A 25215-nucleotide genomic window follows, 5' to 3' on the forward strand; every position below is an offset into this window, starting at 1 on the left:
GAGCTCCCCTATGACCCAGCAATTCCACTACTTGGCATTTACCCAATCATCCAGAGACAAAGACATACTAAATCCACCAGCACAACAATGTTCATTGCAGCACTGTTTACCATAGCAAAGATATGGAACCAACCCAGATGTCCCTCAGTTGATGAGTGGATCAACAAGATGTGGTATTTGTACACAATGGAATTCCATGCTGCTGTCAGAAAGAATGACATTGCCCCATTTCTTAGGAAATGGAAAGACTTAGAAAAGATCATATTAAGTGAAGTAAGCCAGATTCAAAGGAACTTAGGCTCAATGGTTTCCCTCATTTGTCATAATCAGTAGAAACCTTGGGCTCTCCTAGCAGAGATTTGCAATAGAGCAAAACATTGATACAAAAAGCCATATAGTAGGATGCTAAATGAAAGGATCTCTAGGATATAGAAACAAAAGCCATATAATGAGTGATTGTTGTTCTTAATGTACTATGTTATCTCTCATCTCTTTTGCTGTCCCTTGGTTATCTCATATTGTTACAGTATCTCACTTTGTTACCTGATATATTGGATATTTTTGTATTTGGTTATTTGAAATTGGATAGGGAACGGGGGAAAACAAGATGAGGGGTGAGGGTGGGGGGAGGGAAATGGGGACCAAGACATGTGAAAGGATATCAATGTATGGGAATTAATGCACCATCTATCTGGCAAATATCATGTAACCCTTGTATTAATTACAATAAAAAATACATGAAAAAAAAGAAACCCAGGGACAGTGCCCAGGCCCTCATGACCAACAAAAAAAATTTTCTTCCTTTAAAATGGTTTCTGTTAGATATTTGGTCACATCTCCACAAAAATAACTATTATAAGATTCCTAAGAGGCAGAGTTCTATGTAAGTTTGACAAGCTCTTAACTCACTTGATGACAAGATCCATTCCATATGTCACCTCTGTTGATTCCTTCTGTTTGTCATCCCTGGCTTTCCTGAATTGTACCATGAACTTGAGGACACCAAGACTTGCTCATTAGCTACCATCAAGCTCAAGAGCTCCCCAGGGACACCTACTTTGCTGGGCCTATGTAGTCTAATAATCTCTTTATATTCCCCTTGTCCTGAAGTTGTGATGTCCCCTCACTGATCCTATGAGACTGATAGGAACTTTAAGTCCCAAAAAGGAATAACCAACACGATCTATATACACAGAAGGACTTTGGGATTTTCCTTTTGACTTTCTTCAGTACTAAAGACTAGGTTTTCTTAATTCTTGGACTTTTAGCTTTATTTTCTGTAAACATGCAACATGTCCAAATGTAAGTAGCAAGAGTTCTTTCATATCTAGGAATAAATACACAAAATCATATCTAAGTAAAATCTTCCTAGAAGAGAATATAATCAAAGACTCCGGCTATTTTGATTAACCAATTAACAGATACTGAACAATGATATGAAATAAACAGTTTCTGTAACCTGGTTTGAAATAGCTACTAGACTGGAGACAACCCATGCAATAATTATATTCTGCAATTTCCCAGGAAGGCAGTTAATTAAATGAGAAAGACATCAGAGTAGCTTATTAATGCCATGTTCACGATCCTCCCTAATGAACACAGTTTTCTGGAAATCCCTTAAGTAATAGTAAGTGGAGATATAGCTGTTGAGCACTGCACTTTACTAAATAGAAACACAATGTAAGTACAGCAATACATATCTATTGACCTACCATTATCCTGCCTTAGGCCCTGCCTTAATAAATACTTCTTGTAAATTTGAATCTGAAAAGGTATTGTTCTCCTAAGTAGTTACAAAGAGCCTGTGTGATATTACTGTAATTATGTCTGTTGATTTCCATTTTCCTGAAAGGTACCTGACCCACCCTCTCATAGATTAATGAGAAAGACATTGGGTTGCTGGAAGCCCGTTTTCCTCTATAGTCATCCAATGAAATCTCAACACTGCTGTCATGGTTGCCTGGAGCTAGGGGAATCACTGTGGATGAGCATGCTGGCGTTGGAGTTGAAGTGTGGGGATCTGTTTCAATGCTCAATTTGCTTGCTTCTCCTTTTCTTTCTTCTTACAGATTTTTAAAAGCACTGGTTCTGATGAGACTGTCCAAGGGCAGGGAAGTCGAAGACTGATCAGTTTTACTCTCTCAGGTACGTTACTCACCTAGAGGCCTGACAGTAAAAACAAGACTGGCACACAGAGACATCTGCTTCGACACCAGTCTAATCTACTAGTTAATAGCAGTTAATGGTACTAATGTCAGTGAACAACAGCAATATTAGTCGTTTAGAGTAAGATAATTTCTTAGGACTTTTTGTATTACAGTACTTAGTACTTTTGATATTATAGGCTCTTTCTAACTACTTAGGCAAACAATGATTTTTCAGATTCAAATTTGAGGAAAGTGAATATATTATGGTTCTGTAATATAGTAACACATTAGGCAAAGGGATTGTAGTTAAATCTTGTGATTAATTTTGGAGCTCTTCTGTTACCCTGAAATGATGTCTGAATTAAAAATATAGAAGTAAAATTAACCCTCAAAAATCAACTGCCTTCCTCTATGCCAACATGAGAGGAATGAGGCAACAATCAGGAAAGCAACTCCTTTTGAAATAGCCTCAAAGAAAATAAAGTACCTAGGAATTATCTTAAATAAGAATGTAAAGACCTTTTTGATGAAAACTTTAAAACCCTGAAAAAGGAAATGAAAGCAGAATTGAAGAAATGGAAAAACCTCCCATGCTCCTGGATTGGAAGAATCAACATCGTGAAAATGACAATCTTGCCAAGGGCTATCTACAAATTCAACACAATACCCATCAATATATCCCAATGTCATTATTTAAAGAAATAGAAGAGGCAATCCAAAATTTCATATGGAATAAAAAAAGAACCCGAATAGCAAAAACACTTCTTAGCAGAAAGAACATCTCAGGAGGAATTTCAATACCAAACTTTAGACTCTATTACAGAGCTATAATTATCAAAACAGCTTGGTACTGGCACAAGAACAGGCCTGAAGACCAATGGAATAGAACTGAGGACCCAGATATTAAACCACAGACCTATGGCCATCTAATCTTTGACAAGGGAGCCAAAAAAATAGAATGGAAGAAAGACAGCCTTTTCAACAAGTGGTGCTGGCAGAACTGGTTAAGCACCTGCAGAAAACTAAAGTTGTATCCTTCTTTGTCACCCTGCACTAGAATGAACTCCAAATGGATCAAAGACCTCGAGGTAAAAGCTGACACACTGAAAACTTTGCAAGAAGGAATAGGAGATACACTAGGCCTCCTTGGCACAGGTCAAAACTTTCTTAATAAGGACCAAGAATCACAACAAATCAGAGAAAGGCTGGATAAGTGGGACTGCATTAAACTGCAGAGCTTTTGTATGGCAAAGAACATAGCTAGTAAATTAATTAGGAAGCCTACAGAATGGGAGAAGATCTTCACCAACCAAGCAACGGACAAAGGCCTCATATCTAAAATATCTCAATAGCTCAAAAAATTAAATCAATCCAAAACTAATCTCCAAAGTAACAACCATCCCATTAAAAGATGGGCCAAAGACTTGAAGAGAGTCTTCTCTGAAGAAGAAACAAAAATTGCCAATAGACACATGAAGAAATGCTCAACATCTCTGGTCATAAAAGAAATGCAAATCAAAACAACTCTAAGATTCCACCTCACTCCAGTTAGAATGGCCAGATTCAAGAAAACTAATAACAACAGATGCTGGAGGGGATGTGGCCAGGAGGGATCACTACTACACTGTTGGTGGGAATGCAAACTCATTCAACCACTATGGAAAGCAGTATGGCAGTTCCTCAAAAGACTAAACATAGAACTCCCCTATGACCCAGCAATTCCACTACTTGGCATTTACCCAATTGTCCAGAAATGTCCAGGACATACTAAATCCACTAGCACAACAATGTTCATTGCAGCACTGTTTACCATAGCAAAGATATGGAACCAACCCAGATGTCCCTCAGTTGATGAGTGGATCAACAAGATGTGGTATTTGTACACAATGCTGCTGTCAGAAAGAATGACATTGCCCCATTTCTTAGGAAATGGAAAGACTTAGAAAAGATCATATTAAGTGAAGTAAGCCAGATTCAAAGGAACTTAGGCTCAATGGTTTCCCTCATTTGTCACAATCAGTAGAAACTTTGGGCTCTCCTAGCAGAAATTTGCAATAGGGCAAAACCTAGATACAAAAGGCCTTATAGTATGACGCTAAATGAAAGGATCTCTAGGATATAGAAACAAAAGCCATATAATGAGTGATTGTTGTTCTTAAGGTACTATGTTATCTCTCATCTCTTTTGCTGTCCCTTGGTTATCTCATATTGTTACAGTATCTCACTTTGTTATCTGATATATCGGATATATTTGTATTTGGTTATTTGAAATTGGATAGGGAACAGGGGAAAACAAGATGAGGGGTGGGGGTTGGGGGAGGGAAATGGGGATCAAGACATGAGAAAGGGTATCAGTATATGTGAATTAATATACCTTCTATCTAGCGAATATAATGTAACCCTTCTATCAATTACAATAAAAAATATATGAAAAAAATATAGAAGAAGCACTAGGGGTTGGAGGAATGGCTCAGCTAGTAGATAGAATGCTATCCAATGAGCAAAATGTCAGATACTGAGTTCAAGTTCCAGTCTTGAATCAAAAATAAATAAATAAATATGGGCCGGGAGTTTGGCCTAGTGGTAGAGTGCTTGCCTAGCATGCACGAAGACCCAGGTTTGATTCCTCGGTACCACATACACAGAAAAAGCCAAAAGTGGTGTGGTGGGTCAGGGTAGAACACTAGCCTTGAGGAAAGCCCAAGGACAGTGCTCAGGCCCTGAGCTCAAGGCCCGGACTGGCAAAAAAAATAAAATAAATAAAATTTAAAAAATTAAAATAAATAAATAAATTGCACTAAAATTATACACAAAACTCAGGGCTTCCCATACTTCGTTCTATCAAAGTGCTCTTCAAAAGGACATGATGCCTTGAAGGCCAAGCAGACCAAGCAGTAATCTTAGTTTGTCAACCCCACAAAGACGGGAAGGACAGTAATGTCAGCAATCAGAGGTCACAGACCTGAGGTGCATGGGCATTCTTGAATGCCACACGGTCCCCTTAGACCTTCCAAGTGAAAGCGGAGCAAATGTAAGTCTTCAGATACAATGGCCACATCCATGTGTGCCTGTCTAAGTTGGAGAAAAGAGAGGAAGAAGACACATTTTCCTTTCACAATATAGTGAGACACCCGAGGAAGAATACTTCTACTATGGAGATTATCTTTGGCCAACTCAAAAGAACTCTGAAGCAAATGCCCATGGAAGCATCAATACTTTTTTATGTATCAGTAACAACCTCTGCGAATGCCACACAATTTATACCACCCCTAGTTGAGTTAGCTCTGCTTCAGTTTATAATGCTTCTATAAAATGTGAATCATTTGGTTTGGAACCTAGTCCAATAGGAAATAACTTTAAATTTTATTCCTTGACATCATAAACATATTGCAGCAAACTATAAAGTGATTTTAATTGATCAAATCATCACAGTAGTGTGCCCTTTCCTCTCCCTTACACATTGCACTCCCCTCTTCCTTTGTGCAATATGAAATTATATGATCAGATGACCTCTTAAATGAAACAGGGCTGTTTGGAAAATCTTGCCAATCTAACAGCATGGGATCTCCAAACTCTCCTCAGGGAGGCATCCCTTCACGCAGGCCATGTTTTCTGCTTTCTTTCCTCCTTGGCCCATGAACTTTGCTCTTTTAACTCTTTCTCTTCGTTTATCCTAAGTCTCCTCCTTATTTAGTAAAATCCACATTGTTTGTGTGTATGTACAATTACAGTTCTTGAAGAAAAACTGACACCAGGGACTAATCAAATCTCCCGTCACATTTGTCACCTTAGTGTCCCCTATCGTTCTTGGGGTGGCCCCCAACCTCTCACTTCCTGGGGAACATGAAGAATCCAGTCCAGCCTTGAGTGGTGACCTTCTCGTGAGCAGAAAGTGACCATGATGCCAGTTGATTCATTGCAAGGATTTCTCAGCACAACACAATTGAGTTCCCACCAGTGAGCTCCCCCACAGTGACTGCTGTACATCCTTCGGTCTGTGTATACAAAAAGGCGGAAGACAATCTAAAAGTGGAAAGCATCATCCAAGGTGTTAGGTAGTCTTTTCTCTTTGAAGAAAGTCTGGTAAGGAATTTAACCTCTAAAGCATATTTAAGTTCTCCATTATTCTTATAGATTTCCAGGCCATGGGTTTGAAGAAAGGGATGTTTTTCAACCCAGATCCTTATTTGAAGATTTCTATTCAACCTGGGAAGCACAGCATCTTCCCTGCACTCCCTCACCATGGGCAAGAGAGAAGATCCAAGATTATAGGCAATACTGTGAACCCCATCTGGCGGGCAGAGGTAAGTGCTGGGAACCCTTAAACAAAGCCTACACTGCAGAGGAAACTGTCCATCAACCAGCCTACATGCTTCTTTGTCCTTTCATGGAGCCCCCAGCTCTGCTGGTGAACCTATGACGCCATGACCCTTAGTTTTAAATGGGAGTCATGATCACTGTGGGTTAATGCTTTAGGGATCCAAACAATCCCTCAGGACAACACTATAAAACATTTCATCATAGCTGCTCTTGGTGGCCTCTTTTCTCGTTTGAATCTGTACCTGCAATCAGGAAGAGGAACATTTGCTCTGAGCATTCCAGTTTCTCCACAACCTTTTCCAAGTAGGTGATCCTCAGCCAAGAGTTTGGCCTAGTGGTAGAGTGTTTGCCTAGCATGCATGAAAGCCCGGATTCGATTCTTCAGTACCGCATACATAGAAAAAGCTGGAAATTGTGCTGTGGCTCAAGTGGTAGAGCTTAAGCCTTGAGAAAGCCCAAGGACAGTGTTTAGGCCTTGAGTTCAAGCCCCAGGACTGACAAAACAAACAAACAAGTATGTGATCCTCAAACAAGAATGCCCAATTGTATAGATGGCTGTCTGGACCAGACCCAGAGATCCTAACATTCTCATTTTCTTTAGACAGGTGAATCAGTAAACTCTTGAATAGTCTTGATTGAATTGCATAGTGCTTGGTATAAATAGGCAGGAAGCCAGGCAGTGGTGGCTCACATCTCTACTCCTAGCTACTCAGGAAGCTGAGATCTGAGGATCACAGTTTGAAGCCAGTCCAAGCAGAAAATCCAAAAGACTCATCTCTAGTTAGTCACTAAAAAGGTGGGAAGTAGAGCTGTGGCTCAAGTGGTATAACATTAGCCTTAAGCACAAAAGCTCAGAGACAGTGCCCAGGTCCCTGAGTTGAAGCCCTCGATCTAGCACTGTTTCTCTGTCTGGCTGTCTGTGGTGTCTGTCTCTCTCTCTATTCTCTCCATAATATATCCATATCCATAGACATATACATATATACATATATATATATATGCAGGCTGGAGCTTGAGGACCTAACTTACAGACTGTGGGTGGAAGGGAAGGAGGCTCAGGGCAATATAATGCAACTTCCCAGACCTAGGTCCAAATACCATCTGGGGATTTGTAAATTTGAGGTTTTATAAATCCTCCATCAAGAGCGGGGAATAATCCTCATGAGCCTATTATGGACAAAGATATATATATATATATATATATATATATTTCCACTGAAAGCACGGGCTTATATTGGGAAGTCGTCATGTTCTAACATGCTAGACGTGAATGCAATGAATCTCCAACAAAATGCAGAAGAGTGAGGGGTGAGGAGGGGAGGGATGGGTGAGAACGTTGAAAGGGGTGCCACAGATCAAGATATATTGCATTTATAAACTGCTTTGTTAAATGACAACCCCTTTGTACAATGACAAAGATTATTTTTAAAGCTAAACTAGTTTTTAAAAAAGTAATTGGATATTTGGAAACAGACCTGTTACATTGTCTCTTTCAAATTGCATCACTTTCTCTAAGTTTACTCTTCCCTTCCCCCTCTCTGAATGCCACAGAAGAAATCCCTTGGGAGCTTTGACAGGGACCTAGGGAAAGCAGAGTTCAACTTACAGCCCCAGCTGTGTCATTAGCGTGGAATAATGAATCTTCAGTCATGTGCCCTCTGTCCTATTGTCACCATTATTTCTGAATTAAATTAGATCTTGGAATAATAAACCACAGGAATTAACAATATCTGGGGGGCGGGGGTAGGGGAGCATTTCTTTTCAGATATTTAGTCCTCAGGATGTTGTGTTCCAGAAAACATTTGTGCAATCCATATTATCAGAATAATTTTCACTTAAAATGATAACTACAAACCACATGACATTCTGAAATTATGTCTGAATCTTCACTTAAGATTGATGCTTCTAGCTAGGTGCAGGTGGCTCATATACCTACAGTCCCAGCTACTCAAGAGGCTGAGATCTGAGGATTGTGGTTTGATCTGGGCCAGAAAGTCTGTGAAACTGCAGAAAAAAAGCTAGAAGTGGAACTGTTAGAGTACTAGCCTTGAGCAAAAACAGCTCAAGAACAGTGTTCAAGCCCTGAATTCAAACTCTGAGTCCAGCACCAAAATAAATAAATAAATAATGTGTTATATATATATATATATTTTTTTTTTCCTAGTGGCCTACTGACAAATGTTCCCTTAATCACTGTTCTCTGCCTTGTTCATCTCAGCCAAGTGCTGGGATGCGCTCCACTTGAATTATTGTTCCAAGATAACTTGTATCTTTGGGCTGTGGGTCTAGCTAAGTGGCAGGGGATTTGCTTGGCATGCCTGTAGCCCTGGGTTCCATCCTCAGGACTATCACCATAATCAAAACATTTGATAACTTAATCTCACTTCAAAATTGCCCCAGTGCCACATAGCATACAACAGCAAGGATTATTTTGACCTTACTGAGATTAAAACTTGGAGCCTCCCATTTTTAGGCATGAGCCATATCTCTGACCCTGATGGTTTTTTTTTTCTTCTGCTGGTTATTTTTATTGAAAACCTCATTTCCTGCCAGGGCTAGCCTGGAATCGCAGTCCAGCTTCATTCTTCCAAATAGCTTAGGATGACAGGCATGAACCACTATGTCCAGCTTCAGCTATAAGTTGAGAAGGGGTCTTGCAAACTTTTCTGCCTAGGCTGGCCTCAAACTGTGATCCTCTCACTCACAATCTCCCAAGGAACTAGAAAGACAGGCCCGAGCCATTGGTACCAGTTAACATTCTTACTTCTGTTCATCTCATCATATGTATCCCTAATAAGGAGACTGCTTGAAGTTTCTTAGATTAAACAGATGGAGGAAGTAGGGTTTGGATTTAGATTTCTTTGGCTTTGGAGTAATCGTTTCAGCCCTGAACTATATCACAGCTTTCAGTGCATAAAGTTTTGGTGTCAGAGAAACTCTCTTTAGCATCCTCAGGGTCTTCTAAGACCAAGCATTGCTCATCATTATGCTTGAGGGATGTATTTCTGCTCTAAGCAAGAAGAGGCCTGGCCACTTCTAATAGGTATCACAAACAAGCAGTGCAAAGTAAGCCACCAGAGCCAGCTTCTCTTTAACAGAAGGCCTCACCCTTGACTTGGAAGTTACATACCCCCCATTCTAGGCAGGGAACAAGTAAAGGGCCAAAGAAGCCTTCTCCTTGCAAGGTTGTACATGAGAAGAAAACCCCTTCCCAGCAGACACTCCATCGCCAGAAGCCAAATCTGTCCTCACTGGAAGCAAAACCTGAGTTTCACTCACGATTCTGGTTGGAAAGCAGCAACAGGAAAGCTGCTGAGTAAGCCCATCTGTGGTGCCCGTGGCCTCAGCTTCACTGCCCACTGAAGTACTACGTTAGCAGTTCTGGTCCTGCTCATTTCCTATGATTAAACACGGCCATATTTTTGCATGTATCTTGTCTGTGCTTAAATCTGTCTGAAATGGAACTCCCACACGTCCCTCTTCTTGCTAGGTTCCCTGGAACCTAATAAGCTATGCTAAGCAGTGTTCTAAATACTTCACATCATCAGTCATCCAAAGCCCTATGAGGTGTGTGCTATTTGTATCGTTACTTAAAAATCAGGAAACAAAAGCACAGAGAAGTAATTTTGCCAAAGTCTCACAGCTGATAACTAACAAAACTAGAGTTTGAACCAGAGAGTTGATGTGGATCAGTTTTGTTGGTCAGTGGCTTTGAATAAATTCTGGAAGAATATCCATTGCCTCGCCTGGGCACTGGGTAGCTCATGCAATGCAGTTTATTGAGGGGATAGAAAAGGACATTCTCTCTGTCTCTCTGTCTCTCTCTGAGGTCTGGGATTTATTACATTTCTTGGTGTCATCTATCCTTTACTCCACTGATTGGTCAGTTACACATCCAGGGGTACTTTTCATTGGTTGGCTTTCATGTCATGGGGAAGATATTGAGTGGCTAAAATCATGACTCCATTGTTCTGTGCTCCTGACCCATATTCTGGTTAGCTTTGTCAGAGAGTACAGCACAGGATGAGGATGTGAAAGAGGGCAGACAGTACAGGACCCCACCCAGCGTACATCCTGCTTGTCTTGCCCTCTTTGGTCATGGCTTGTTTCTCAGAATCATGAGTCACAGAAGAGGGCCTGCCACCTAATTCTGCATATCAAGGTGTTCTTTTTCAACACAGTGTGGGCTGCATGAGATGGACTCCCTCATTTCTAGCCCTTGTGAACTCCTCATTCTCCTCTCAACAACATTGTAGTATACTGTTCAAGTGACCTTCAAGAATCATTTGAAATGCCAAGCTTCTCTATAAAAAACAAAAAACAAAAAACACTGGGACATACAATGGTGCAAAGTTGATAGTAGCCAATCATGAGAACCATCACATTCAGGCATATTGGTAATTGAGAACATGAGTCCCTTTAAAGACAGCAGTAATCAAAAGCACAGTGAGCAAGACATATAGGAGGAAAAAAATCTTCATCTTTAAATTGGGTTTCTAGCTGGTCTACTTCATCTAAGAGAGTCACCTGGGAAATAGAAATTCGGATGAGTTGTCTGATAACCATCACAAACTTGACAGTATTTTCCCTTCTTTTGGTGAAAACCTGTTGTGTGTGTGATGATGTAAGAGGAAAATCTTATAAAAGAAGCTATATTAGTCAATCAACAGAGACTCCATCTAAGATGGATAGCTGGCTGGATAGCTAAGAGATTAATGGATGTAGATTTTGTTTCAAATTAGTTCAGTGTAGACTGAAGTCAAATCTCTTGATTAAAAAGATTATAAGTTTAGAAAAGGACAACAACTCTGAGGTGAAGATAATGAGGAATATCAAGTTAACCTAAAAATGTCTGTGTCATACTTCGAATGTGTAAAGAAGCCCAAGGTCAAGTATGTAACCGCCAATTACCCTGATCTTGTTAACTTACTTTTAACTAGTTGACCTGTCTATAAAAGTAAAATTGAGCCAGGCACTGAGAGCTCACCCCTGTCATCCTAGCTACTCAGGACGTTGAGATCTGAGGATCACAGTTCAAAGCCAGCCCATGCAGGAAAGCCTATATGTCCAAAAAGCTGGAAGTGCAGCTGTGGTTTAAGTGGTAGGGCAATAGCCTTGACCAAGGAAAGCTCGGGTTCAGTGCTCAGGGACAGTGCCTAGGTCCCCATTCAAGCTCCATTACCAGCACACACATAAACATATGCACATGCGCGCACGTGCACACACACACACACACACACACACAAATTGTATGTTTAAGTTATATGATTCTAAAACTTTTGACCACATGGAACTTGTTTTCCTTTTAGCAAAGTGAGTGTCTCTGACCAAATAGCTTTCCTTTAGTGGAATTTTCCTACTTTAGGAAGCGATCGTGAACATCTGCTACCTTTAATGGAAATTTGACTTCTCTCTATATTTTATATTTGGGTTTTAACATAATTTGAATTGTATATAGCCAGCTTTTACCTGATTCTTCATAGTTTAGACAAGTTCCATTTATCATAAGTAAAAAGTATCTTATTTTTAACAAAACCTAAGTAGGACATTCAAATGTAATTTATTTAGTACTTTTTATATAAAGAAAAATATATGTAAAAGATTTAGCAATTTAATTTTAGATACCCTCAAGTCCTTCAATCCCTAGTTTCCATGTTCTTTCAGAGTCTCCTAAAATAATCTTTCCATATAAAAAGAAAGTCAGTAGTTATATTTGGGTATTCTGCAAGTAAAAATGTACTTATTCTCCAATTCTCCAACCTCTTGTGTGTGTGTATGTGTGCGTGTGTGTGTGCAGAAATGGAAATGATTTGTAAGTTGAAAATAGCCATCATTTACCCAAAAGACATAGCAACTGTGTATGCCCGTTATAAATTAATTTATTTAAACTTCTAAAACAAGAGACAGTAAAGTGTACACAACCTACTCATATATAAAGGTCTAAGTAATAACGCTGAAGAGATCTGTATTCTACCTTTGACAGTCCTCAAATACAATAAAGCTTTATTAATTTGGAACTAAGTAGAATTTATTATTTCTGAGAATTGGTATTACAAACGAGACAATGATGCACAGTAAAGATATATGTATAAAACATCTATACAGTTTATACAATACTCAGCTGCAATACTCAAATTCTACAAGTCTACATCTTCAGGACTATTGATTACTAAAGTAGTCATGTTTGTATAAATTTGGAAGCATAATATATATCCTTATTAATTTACAAATAAGTAATTTATTAAATGTTTAAAGAATAAAGTATCAAACTGGGATCTGAAAAAAATACATTGCAGATCATTAACTTAAATATAGAGGCCACTGAGGAAGATTTAGGTTTGTTCTAAGAATATTTTCCTAATAACAATATTATTTGATATTAAAGGCATTTTCATTGATGGAACTGTATTTCTGTGCCCTGATTGCACAGCTGAGTCACTAGAGGAGCTTTAAACACTACCATTACCTACCCTACCCCAAAGGCAGTCTAACTTAATTAGTCAAGAATGAGATGCAGATCACTAATGATTTATACCTATAAACCCAGCTACTTGAAAGGATGAGATTTGAAGACTGTACTTTGAACCAGCCAAGGAATGACTCCTATTTCCACCAAAAATCTGGAAGTGAAGTTGTGACTTAATGATAGAGAACCAGCCTTGAAGAACAAGAAAGCTAAGGATCAGCCAGTTCCCAGAACCTGAGTTCAAGCCCAAGTACCAGCAGAAAAGAAGAGTGGGAAGGGAGAAAGGGAGGGGGAACAGGATGGGATTCAACAATGGTACTCTTATAGAAGCTTCTCACACGATTCTAATGCAAATCAGGGTGAAGAGTGCAAAGTAAAACTTGGGCTTAAATTCAGAGAATTAATTTAATTCTAATTAAAATTAGAAGAATGTCGACATTGTAAATATACTGTACCCATCATCCCTGCCTAAAGTGATCCTAATATTGGGCCTGGATGGCTTTCTTTTTGTTGTTGATGTCCAATTGTAGAAAGTCTGCTTGTTTGAGATGGCACTGGTGGCTCATGCCTATAACCTAGCTACTCAACCTAGCTCCATAAAGCTGGAAGTAGAGCTGTGACTCAAGTAGTAGCCTTGTGTTCAGGAATAATGCCCAAGCCCTGAGTTTAAGTCCTTGGAATAGCACACACACACACACACACACACACACACACACACACACACACACATGCACACAAACAGAGAAAAGTTGGTTCAGTTTGTCCCTACTGGAGAAATGACTATGGAACTTAACTCTTATCTCATTATGCCCAAAGTCTTTTGTTTAGGAAAGTTCCATAACTTACAAAGAGCTAATAAGTCATTTATTCATTTGTTGATCCAACCACATATTATACTTGCTCTGAGGTCCTCTGAAGCAAAAAGAAAAAAATGAAGATAGAAATTAGCCATACTCCACCCTTATGGCTGTCCAAGATTTTCTCTTCCATTTCCACACTGATTTCTTTGACAGGTAAGCTAGAATTCAGAGTTGATTGCCAAAATAGCTGAGTGCTGGAGGCAACAACATCTTTTTTTGGATGTACTTTGCATATATCATTCACAATTTCTCTTTTTACCAATAAGCAGGTTGTTACCGTAGATATAAAGACTGAGTGGGTGTTTGTAGTAATAAAGGTAGCTGTGCCTGTGCAGTAAGTATATGAAGAAGCCTACAGATTACTACAGACAGCTTACACAGAGTTAGTGGTTAATAAAGGCCAGCTGAAATGAGTGAATAAATAATCATTGGAGACTCAACAGGAAAAGGAAAAAGGAGAGGGCAGTATGGGGGTGGGAAACCTATCTTCTTCTAAGGGCCATTTAGGTATGTATCACATCATGCAAGATTGATACAAAATTAGCAATACAAGCAGAGGACCATGGGCAGCTGATGAAAAGAATACAAAAAGCGTACATGTCCATTCTGTCATGGACCAAATGATTTTGTGGCCTATGGGCCAGAGGTTCCCTTCCCTGTTAAATAAGGAATGAACATTACCACAACAACATGAACCTTACCTTTTAATTGTTCAGTGAAAATGCTGAGATCCAGAGAGGTGGTGATTGGCCAAGTTCAGAACTTCACTACGCAAGCTAGAAATAAAAATCACTGTTATGTTTCACTGTTATGTTACTCCAGTGATTTTCTGAAGTTTGAATTAAAGGCTAGGTCAGCCAATGGAACTAGGCGAAATCTACTCTCTTAGCATTAGATTTATTGTCCCTAAATAAAGATTTTTTTTTGCATTTTCAGGGCCACTACTTTTTTTCTTAAACAGGTCCTGACTTATATGGAGATTTACCTGGACCCCAAGAGTCAAGGGAAGAGATCAGCAACTGGAGGCTGGGAAGGAAGGACAGGTTAAAAAGGAAGTTCTGTGTAAAAGGGAAGAACCCAGGAGTTGCCACTGAATTCCCAAGCATAATTTGAGAAGCTTACTTCAATGTCCTCTGAAGGCTACTGTTGGTAGCCTTGTTTTAATAATCTTGTTTTAATAAAAGCAATGAAATGGGGCCAGGAGTTTGGCCTAGTGGTAGCGTGCTTGCCTAACATGCACAAAGACCTGGGTTGGAGTCCTTGGTACCACATTCACAGAAAAAGCCAGATGTGGTGCTGTGGCTCAAGTGGTAGAGCTCTAGCCTGGTAGAGCTCTAGCCCTGAGAAAGCCCAAGCACAATGCTCAGACCCTGAGTACAAACCCCATTACTGGCAAAATAAGTAAATAAATGCAAGGAAGCTAGTCTTTAGGAAATACAGAAAATATATGAAAATCAATTTAAGATAGGCATATCTGATTTAAAAACTACTATGAAAAGTATTATACTTGTTTTCCTCTCTTAGATAAATTAGATAAATAAATTTATTACAATTTTTATCAGATAAATGGATATACTTGTTTATATAAACAAACATGCGTTGATAAATATGTATAATATATGAATATAAATAATTGCACTTACCTAATAATAAACATAGTGCTGGAATAGTGATTTATATGTAGGTATTTATACCTCTTTTGTCATGTACAAGCCAGCATCTTCCATATCATTATTTAATATGTGGTGATTACAATGCAGTCTATGTAGTCACACATAAGCAATCATATTATAAACTATAAAAGTATAAATAATTCTGTCATATCATATACTACAATGTATCTAAGCTGGGTGTTTAGTTTAAAAGATGTATGATAATATACTTCAGAATGAAGTAATAGCCTGGAATAATCGACATTTTAAGGGTGTGAGACAGGACAGCTTGAGTCTGACTCAAGCAGACTTTAGGACTTCCATCTAAATTTGATCCTCAAACCTGATATGTCCATAATTCAATTTTGACAAAACCATGAAAAATGGGTCTTAAGTATTATATAGTAGTTAACTAAAACTAAGCTGCAACGTAATTTAGAAGTATAAAAATCCAGGCATGAAACAGGAATACCATATACCATATGCTCTTGTCAATGTAAAATCCAAAAAATGTTGATTTCATGGTGTAAGTAACAGACGGCTGGAGGTTAAAGGCTGAGGGCAGCAGAGAAATCTGGATAGGAAACGGTTGGACAGTGAGTACTGAGTTCCATTTCAAATGGAAAAATGAATTCTTCTGTCCAGTTGCACAAGATATCAACAGATAATGTATATCCCAAAATAAGGAGATGAAAGGACGTTGCATATTTTCACAATAAATAAATGATAAATATTTTGAGGAGATAAATATACTTACCAGGCTTTAAACATGTAAATGTATATTTGTTGAGATATCACATTGTAGTACCCCAAATATTATTCAAAGAGAAGACTCTCAAACCCTCTTTGCCTGTACTGTGACTGGCAATGGCTGAGGGAGTGGCTGTCCAAACATGTCAGGATGAGCATGAGAACAAGAAATCCAAGCTTACCATCTTAAGTCACTGAGACTTGGAAGTTGGTTGTTTCTGCAGCCTTGCCCTGCTTCATCCTGGCAGACATGCTCCACATACCCTACCTGAATAGAAATCAACTCCATGTAAACGATTGCTGTTAGGAACTACTCAGAATGAAAGAAGGTAATTATAGGAATTAAATTTTCAGCTGTTTCACAGCCCTTCATTAAGTTACTGGGAAATGCCAACATTTACCTTCTTGAGTCTTTAACTTTTGATGACCTCTCATGGTCACAATCTTCAGTTATTGTTGTTTCAATTGAAAAGTCACATTGTTATACTATTTAACAAATGGAAAGTATAGAATCAAATTAAGTAAAAAATCTATAAGCTCAGCTTCTTTTCTCTACTACTCAATCCCCATTTTGGTAGTTTCTCTGTGATTTAAAGTACAAATGAAATCCCACTCTTAAAATTTTCTGTCTTTTGGGGCCGGGAATTTGACCTAGTGGTAGAGTGCTTGCCTAGCGTGCACAAAGACCCAGGTTTAATTCCTCCGTATCACATACATAGAAAAAAGCTGGAAGTGGTGCTGAAGCTCAAGTGGGAGAGCTCTAGCCTTGAGAAAGTCCAAGGACAGTGCTCAGGCCCTGAACTCAAGCCCAGGACTGGCAAAAAAAAGAGAAAAATTCTGTTTTCTGAAAGTGGTGCGGTGGCTCCAGGGGCCTTGAGCTTGAAGAGCTCAGGGATAACGCCCAGGCTCAGAGTTCAAGCCTCACAACCGACAAAAAAATAAAACTCTGTATTTTGCTTCTTCATTTTGTTTGGTATTGCTTCATATCAGCCCACAGTGACGTACCTATTTATTTTTAACAAGGCTGAGCTTTTGTTTTTAAAAGATTTGGAATCTTCCATTTAACCAGTATCCTAATGACCAATGGATGTTGGCTGTTTTTGTTTTTGTTTCTTCCTCCTAGTCTTTTGCTACTGTCAGTAACGTTTCAATGAACATCCTTAGAAGATACAACCTTTATGCACTTACGTGAGATAATGAAGAAGAAAAACTCCTATTACTTGAATTCTGAGTGGAAAACCTTTTTCAATTTCTTGGTTTAAATATGGGTAAATATCAATAGATCCCTCTCCATAGGTTAGATACCTTAGCATTATGGAGGGCAAGTTTTTCTTTTGCCCCTCATTCAAGAATACAGTGTAGGCCAGGAATGTGGCCTAGTGGTAGAGTGCTTGCCTAGCTTGCACAAAGCCCTGAGTTCAATTCCTTGGTACCACATACACAGAAAAAGCCAGAAGTGTTACTATGGCTCAAGTGGTAGAGCTCTAACCTTGAGAAAGCCCAAGGTCAGTGCCCAGGCCCTGAGTTCAAGCCCCAGGACTGGAAAAAAATACAGTGTATTATGAAGCCATTTTTAAAAACCCTCTGTCTCACTATAATCTTGAAATACATAAAATACGGTTCTGTTTATTGAGAATACTTTTTCTGAATTATATGTGAGTTTGTGTTTCTTCTTTAAGTATGACAATAACTTCAGCCATGTTAAAGAAGCCAGAGTAGGGTTTTTGCTCTTTAACTTGCACCAGTGTCACTGTTCCAAACTGAGAGAATAATAGCCCTATTTTTAAGCCCAGAGGAAACCTTTCATTGGCACCCCACACTTACTGAATAAGCAAGATTCACAGTATTTTTGTAAGACCTTGATGTAAATATTGAAGGCGTCATTTGTTTGTATGTTTGTTTGTTACCATGACCTCTCTCAAGCAAATGGACTGGGACCTGGCCAGCCTGCCACCTCTCAGCTAATTGCAATTCTCTCTTGCAGCAATTCAGTTTTGTGTCCTTGCCCACTGATGTTCTGGAAATTGAAGTAAAGGACAAGTTTGCCAAGAGCCGCCCCATCATCAAGCGTTTCTTGGGAAAACTATCAATGCCGGTGCAGAGACTCCTGGAGAGGCATGCTATAGGGTAAGTCTACAATGGGAATTAGATATCACTAAACTACAACCAATTGGCCATGCCCCATAAACAACCATACAATATGGGCTGATGGATAGTCAACCTAAATGTGTTTCATTTCCTTGGTGTCGCCCATGAATTATATTGCCTAAGCCACAGTGTTTAGTTAAACAAATCCTTCTCTTTCCTCTTATTTGTATCTCACTAGTAATAGATCCCACAAGTAAGTAGAAAAATCTTGAGAATATTAAAAGAAGTCATCAAGGAGGCATTTTTTTCAGAATAGATAGAAATTAAAGCTTGTTTTGTCTAGGAAGACTATTATGTTATTCGCATGCCTGTCTTGAGTGTAGGATTTAATCACGTGCAACATTTCCATAACGAGACCAAATGTTAGGTTTCTTGCCTCAAGTCATCTCAAAAGATGCTATCACTGAAAATGCTAGATTAAATGGATGAAAATTTGAAAGCACACACTCTCATGGAATGATAGCAATTATGCTGTTTGTAAAATTCAATTGTATATGACAGCGTGCTTCTGTTTTTTAGGGCTTTTACATTCATGTCTACTCACGATTGTCATCAAAGTCAACTGTGGCCAGATAAATTCCTCATGAATAATATGTCTTTTCTTAGATAACAGCAACTATATTTGAAAATATGTGCTATATCACTATGAATATAAACTTATGCTTCAATATGATATAATCATATTGGTATCAGTGGTTTATGCCTGTAATCCTAGGTTCTTGACAGGCTGAGGTTGGGAAACTCTGAGTTTGAGGCTAGCCTGGGCAGAAAAACTTACAAAACCCTTTTCCAACACACAGCGGGAGGCAGTGGTATCAGTCTGCCATTCCATGCTGTGTAGGAGGCTGGAATTGACAAGACTGGGTAGAACTGACAAGGCTGGGTGGATTCTTCACCTGCAAAGAGGAAATTGCACATGGTAATATACATCTGTGATTTCAGAAATGATGGATAGCTTAAAGTAAGTGAATTGTGGCTCAGACACACTCCCACCCCTTCCCATAGAAAAGAAAAGAAAGATCCTATATCGAAAATAACTAGCAAAAAAATAATTGGGGCAGGATGTGCACCTTTTGTGGCAAAGTACCAATTTATCCAAATATCAAGGCCCCGAGTTCAAACACCAGTAAGACCAGAAAGAAAAATAAAGAAAAAGTTAGGCATAATTTTTAAGTGTTTTAAAAATATAATATTATTGTTCTTATTAAGAGGTTGTACAAAGGGTCACCATTTCGTAAATGAAGAAATGAGGACGGTTCTTTTTGGACAATGATACCTCTTCACTTTCCCCTTCCTCTACATTCCAGCAGGCTAACAGGAGCACTGGGTAGGATTCAACATTAAGCACACTGCTATCTGGTGTGTATTAGATGTTCATTTAGGGCTGGATGGAAGAGCACTCTTCTACATGCTAAGTCACAGTGAGGACCCATCTCTGCCAGGCAGAGTAATTTTTATCACTGAATTTCTGTGATATATGTTAAAAGCATCCCCTTTAATTTTATTAATTTGTGTATTTTCTCTCTTTGGGCTTCTTTGGTTGACGGTTGATCTTGTTGATTTTTTTCAAAGAACTGATTGACTCATTGATTCTTCATATTGTTCTTAAATAGACTCCATTTTATTCATTTGTGCTCTGATCTTCATTATTTCTTTCCATCTACTAAGTTGTAGCTTTTCCTAAAAGGTTAAAATATGTCATTGTGTTATTTGTGATCTGTTTTTGTTTTTGGTTTTGTTTTTTAAGCTAAAGACCATTTTATTTTATCTATCATTAAGATACAAATACTGTATCGTATAAGACTTAACAAAGGTAGTCCTATGTTGTGTGATATGAAACTCTGAAAAAACTTCATGCAAGAATTTACAAAATGGAGCTGGAAATATGGCTTAATGGTCGAGTGCTTGCCTAGCATGCATGAAGCTCTGAGTCTGATTCCTCAGTACCGCTTTAAACATAAAGCTGGAAGTGATGCTGTGACTCAAGTAGTAGGGCTCCAGCCTTGAGCACAGAGAGGCTCAAGGATAGAGCTCAGGCCCTGAGTTCAAGTCCCAAAACTGGCAAAAAAAAATTTTTTTTAATGCCCACTCACTTTTGGTTTTCATGTCTTCCTAACTTTTTTCTCCAGTGATATTATGTATCTTTGAATATAAAGCATAATCTTAATACTTCCATAAACTTTGTGGGGCATGTCTTTGAATGAGTAACTGATAAAGCATGCAGAGAAATGAAGTACAACATGCCAGAACACTTAAGAAATGATTTGTAATATTTTTCATGTAGGCATTCATAGCTACAAACTCCTCCTCTTTTTAAGGAATTTGTTCTAATTTAATTTTATTGTCAGGGTGATGTACAGAGTGGTTACAGTTACATGCATAAGGTAATGAGAACATTTCTTCTCAAACATTGTTACCTCCTCCCATGTTTTTCTCCCGCTTTACCTTCCCCACCCCTCCCAATTTATAAAATTCATTTCCAACATATTGTCTTGTGATTATCTGGTATATTGATTCATTCTTTTGTCTTTTGTCTCATTATCTTGTTATCCCCTTCCCTTCCCTAATTCAAATAAACATATATGCAATACACAAAGCACCAAAATCAGATATAGTGACAACAGTGGATAAACCATAGGGGGAAAAATGAAAGATTAAAGAAATTGCTTCATATAGTACCTTTAAAATAACAACCACAAAGATAGACCTTTTGTTTCCATATCTTTGAGTTAGTTTCACTTAGCATTATACTATATGATCATACATACATAGCTATTGAGCTATTGTGATCCTCTGCTGGGATTATCCTAGGCATATAATAATCATTACAAATAAAGGAAATCATGTAGCCTTTGTTTCTTTGGGTATGGCTTACTTCACTTAATATGATTTTTTCCAAGTTTTTCCATTTCCTTACAGATGTGGTGATGTCATTCTTTATAATGGCAGCATAGAATTCTATTATATATATATATATCAGTATGCATATATACACTACTTTTTCTTGACTCATTCATCTTCTGAGGGGCATCTGGGTTGGGTGTCTTAGCTATGGTAAATAATACTGCAATGAAAATGGTTGTGCTGGTAGCTTTAATATGGCCTTGTGGACATTTTAAACTCACCCTATTAAAACTACCTTTGCTGTATCCCAAAGGATATGATAAATTATGTCTTCATTTTCATTTGACTCCAGGATTTTCTTAAACTCCTCTCTGCTTTCCTTGAAGAAATACTAATTGTTGAAATGTATATTGCTCAGGGGACAGGAGTTTGTCCTAGTGGTAGAGTGATCGCCTCGCATGCCTGTCAACCCGGGTTCAATTCCTCAGTAACACATACATAGAAACAAAAGCTGGAAGTGGTGCTGAGGCTCAAGTGGTAGAGCTCTAGCCTTGAGAAAATCCAAGGACAGTGCTCATGCCCTGAGCTCAAGCCCAGGACTGCCAAAAAAATGAAATGTATATTACACAGTCTCAATGTATTTATGATTTTTGTTGTAGGTGCTACTGATTTCTAATTCCATTCCCTTATGATATGACAGGATACAAGAAATGCTTTTATTTTCTTGTACTTGTTTAAGACTTGCTTTATAGCCTAAAATGTAATCTATCCTGTAGAAGGTCCAGGGGCTTTTGAAAAGAATAGAATGTATATTCTACGTCTTTTGGATGGAATATTTGTAGATTTCTTCTAGGTCTATTTGATCTGAAATTTCTTTCTTGGCCCTTTGTCCAAATAACCTGTTAATGAAAATAGCATTGAAGTTACCCACTACTATTATATATCACTATTGTATCAAACACTCCCCTTTTTTCAGCTAGGTATCAGTGGTTTATGCCCATTACCCTAGTTACTTGACAGGCTGAGGTTGGGAAACCCTGAGCCAAAATTTGCCTTTTATTAAGGAGTGTTTGTTTTATGAAATCGAATGCACCAACATTTGAAAATATCAAATCACTGGGTTATTAGAATATACATTGTTCATTGTGCAATGAAACACTAAAATACTATGAGCTTGGGCTCAAGGTCTGAGCCCTGTCCTTGGTTTCTCAAGAGTAGAGCTCTACCACTTGAGCCATAGCACCTACTTCTGGCTTTTTTCTATGTATGTAGTACTGAGGAATCGAATCCAGGTCTTCATGCATGCTACCCAAGCACTCTACCACTAGGTCAAACTCCCGTCCCAGTAATTCACATTTTTATTTGAATACCAAAGATTTTTTAGTGGAATGAATATAAAGTAACACTTGTGGAATATACTTTCATTGCCCTCAGGGACACTGGAGTTGTTCATTCCTGGCTGTCCCAAGGTAGTCATCACTCCAGTTTGAGCTAAGAAAGGGGACCATTTACTCTGCTAAAGCTCTACTATCCTCTTGGATAGATGTCTTTTTAGCATTTAGACAACTACGTTGAGAGGGCAGATGAGATGGGGCCAGAGTCCAGAGCTGAAACTCCGAATCTTTGTAATTGGTATAACTGTAAGTTACAGACCAGTGAACCCAGCCTTTACTCAAGTACTGGTCTCCTATAGCAGATTGCTCCCAAAGCACAGTGCAGCCTCTAGCCACCTTGATGATATCCATTCTTATACATTACATATAAACCTCAAGGCACCATGTTCTCTCACTGCCCTCTGTTAAATGGCAATGTATGTTTGAAAAATGGCAGTCTACACAGGAAAAGCAAGTAAAAGACAATTGCGCCCCTCTCTCCTCATCTTTCTCCCCCCCCATTCCCCCATCTCTTATTCTATAAAGGGCCAGGTTTTGGTTTACAGGCTACACAGTCTCTATCTAAACTGATCAACTCTTGCACTATAACATGGATATAGCCACAGATGACATGCAAGCTAATTAGCATGAATGTGTGCCAATACAACTTTATTCATGGGCTCTGAAATTTGAATTTCATACACTCTTCATATGTCCCCAAATATTCTTCTTCTTTGGGTTTTTGTTTTGTTTTAAACCACTCATGTGGTTTTTATAATGTTCATGTCCAGAGCCAGGAGTTTGGCCTAATGGTAGAGTGCATGAAGACCCAGGTTTGATTCCTCAGTACCACATATATAGAAAAAAAGCCAGAGGTGGTGCTGAGGCTCAAGTGGTAGAACTCTAGCCTTGAGAAATTCCAAGGACAGTGCTGAGTCCCTGAGCTCAAGGCCAAAACAGGCAAAAAAAAAAATGTTCATGTCCATACAAAGGCAGGTTGTGTGACCCATTATAGGCTTTTGTTTGGTGACTTGCATTTTTAATGTTCTGTGAGAATTTGGTGCCAGCTGCACCAAAATGTGTTCATTCCCATCACTTCAGAGTTGTCTGTAGTAGGTACCTGGGAAGAGCGTTAGCTCCTACTAGCAGGCCTTCTCCAGGGTTTCCTGCATACATGCTGGTGTAGCTAGCACAGTGTGTGGTTTGTAACAGGGGAGATGCTAACTGAATCGGTGACAATGCTTGTTTCCTTCCAGGGACAGGGTGGTCAGCTACACACTTGGCCGCAGGCTTCCAACAGAGCATGTGAGTGGACAGCTTCAATTCCGATTTGAGATCACTTCCTCCATCCATCCAGGTATTTTCAGCATGAACGTCATGTCTCCTCCCAGGCAAATGTCTTAGTGTGGCTCCTTTCTCTCAAACACAGTAACCATGGCTCTCTCCAGACATGTTCTAGGTTTCGTGGTTCTCTTATCTGCTCCATTTGAGTCCCAGAAGCCAGTGATTTTTCTAGAAGCTAGGTTGCTGTCCCTGGATTGAAAGGCTTCTCTTCACTCTGGAGGCCCAAAGGGAGAAGGTTACCCAAGGGACTGGAGACGGAAACGCAGCCCAGCTGGATCCAGAATCCCATCACACTTATTATTTTACAGCTAGCCCCCTCTAGGTGCTAGCAGGAGGTGTTCCATAGATTTGGGAATTCCATACAGGATTGGAATGAATGCATGAATGAATGAAATCTGCCTCATAGCTAGATATAGACTGGCCAGTCGCTGATGAATGTTATGTTGCAGAGAACAAGACAATTGTTATTGTACCATCAACTGCTGTTTTGATAAATCACAGATGAAACGAAAAATACAAATGAAACCAAACAATTCATAGCCAAGTTGATTTGTTGCATGCCAAAACAAACTTACCAATAAGAATGATGGCATGCCTGGTGGTTCTGTGTTTCCTCTGGCCCCACTGTTCACCTATGGATGTGGATAACTGAGACTTGGTAGGTCCTCTTGAGACATGTTTATACATTGTTTTTAAATGAACAGAGCCTCTGAGAACTTAAGAGTCTGCAAGTTATTGCTACCCACTCACTAAACTCCACTTGCACTCCTCTTTACCCAATATATAACAAGACTGGTTATATATAGAAAACAACCATATCTTGTCAGACTCAGTCATTGCTACACTTTGAGAATAAGACTGTTTCTTCAGAGCAGAATTTAATGCTTATCGAAGAGTCTGTGCATTGACCTGAGACAGACGCCCAGTGGAGCAGCTGGGAAAGGTAGAGCTAAACAGTGATTGCTGCTCTTTGGTATGGAGACCTTGTTTTTCTATCACAATAAGCTCCAAATGACAACAATTGCTCTCATCTGACACCCAGCCCTTCCCTTCTCTCCACTTGCCTAAGAACCTGGCTTAGCCATTCTAGTTGTCATCCCTTTGGGATCTATCACAGGAAAGTTGGGAGAAAGTACCATTCGTGTGACAGGGATCATAAGCAACTGTTTACACATTACCCTCACCACCACCACCTCTGGAAATCACTCCATGTAGCAGGCATTGTTGGGCCCCTATTATGTAACCAAAACTAGGCTAGGCTCGGCCATTTCATCACCAACAACCACAGCAGTAGCAACAAAATAATAATAA

At 39.0% G+C, this 25215-nt stretch overlaps 1 protein-coding gene across 1 annotated transcript in view; it reads left to right on the forward strand.

The window, feature by feature from the left end:
- Hecw1 (HECT, C2 and WW domain containing E3 ubiquitin protein ligase 1) overlaps window positions 1–25215 on the forward strand; it is a 277245-nt gene that overhangs the window by 173259 nt on the left and 78771 nt on the right. Inside the window, exons 6-9 of the mRNA XM_090332620.1 lie at window positions 2070–2145; window positions 6282–6451; window positions 18180–18322; window positions 23817–23917. Of these exons, the coding sequence (XP_090188746.1) occupies window positions 2070–2145; window positions 6282–6451; window positions 18180–18322; window positions 23817–23917 (490 nt within the window). The remainder of the gene's footprint in view (window positions 1–2069; window positions 2146–6281; window positions 6452–18179; window positions 18323–23816; window positions 23918–25215) is intronic.

Source organism: Megascapheus bottae, chromosome 5 (genome assembly GCF_031878675.1).
Source record: "Megascapheus bottae isolate mThoBot1 chromosome 5, mThoBot2.hap1, whole genome shotgun sequence".
Taxonomy (NCBI): domain Eukaryota; kingdom Metazoa; phylum Chordata; class Mammalia; order Rodentia; family Geomyidae; genus Megascapheus; species Megascapheus bottae.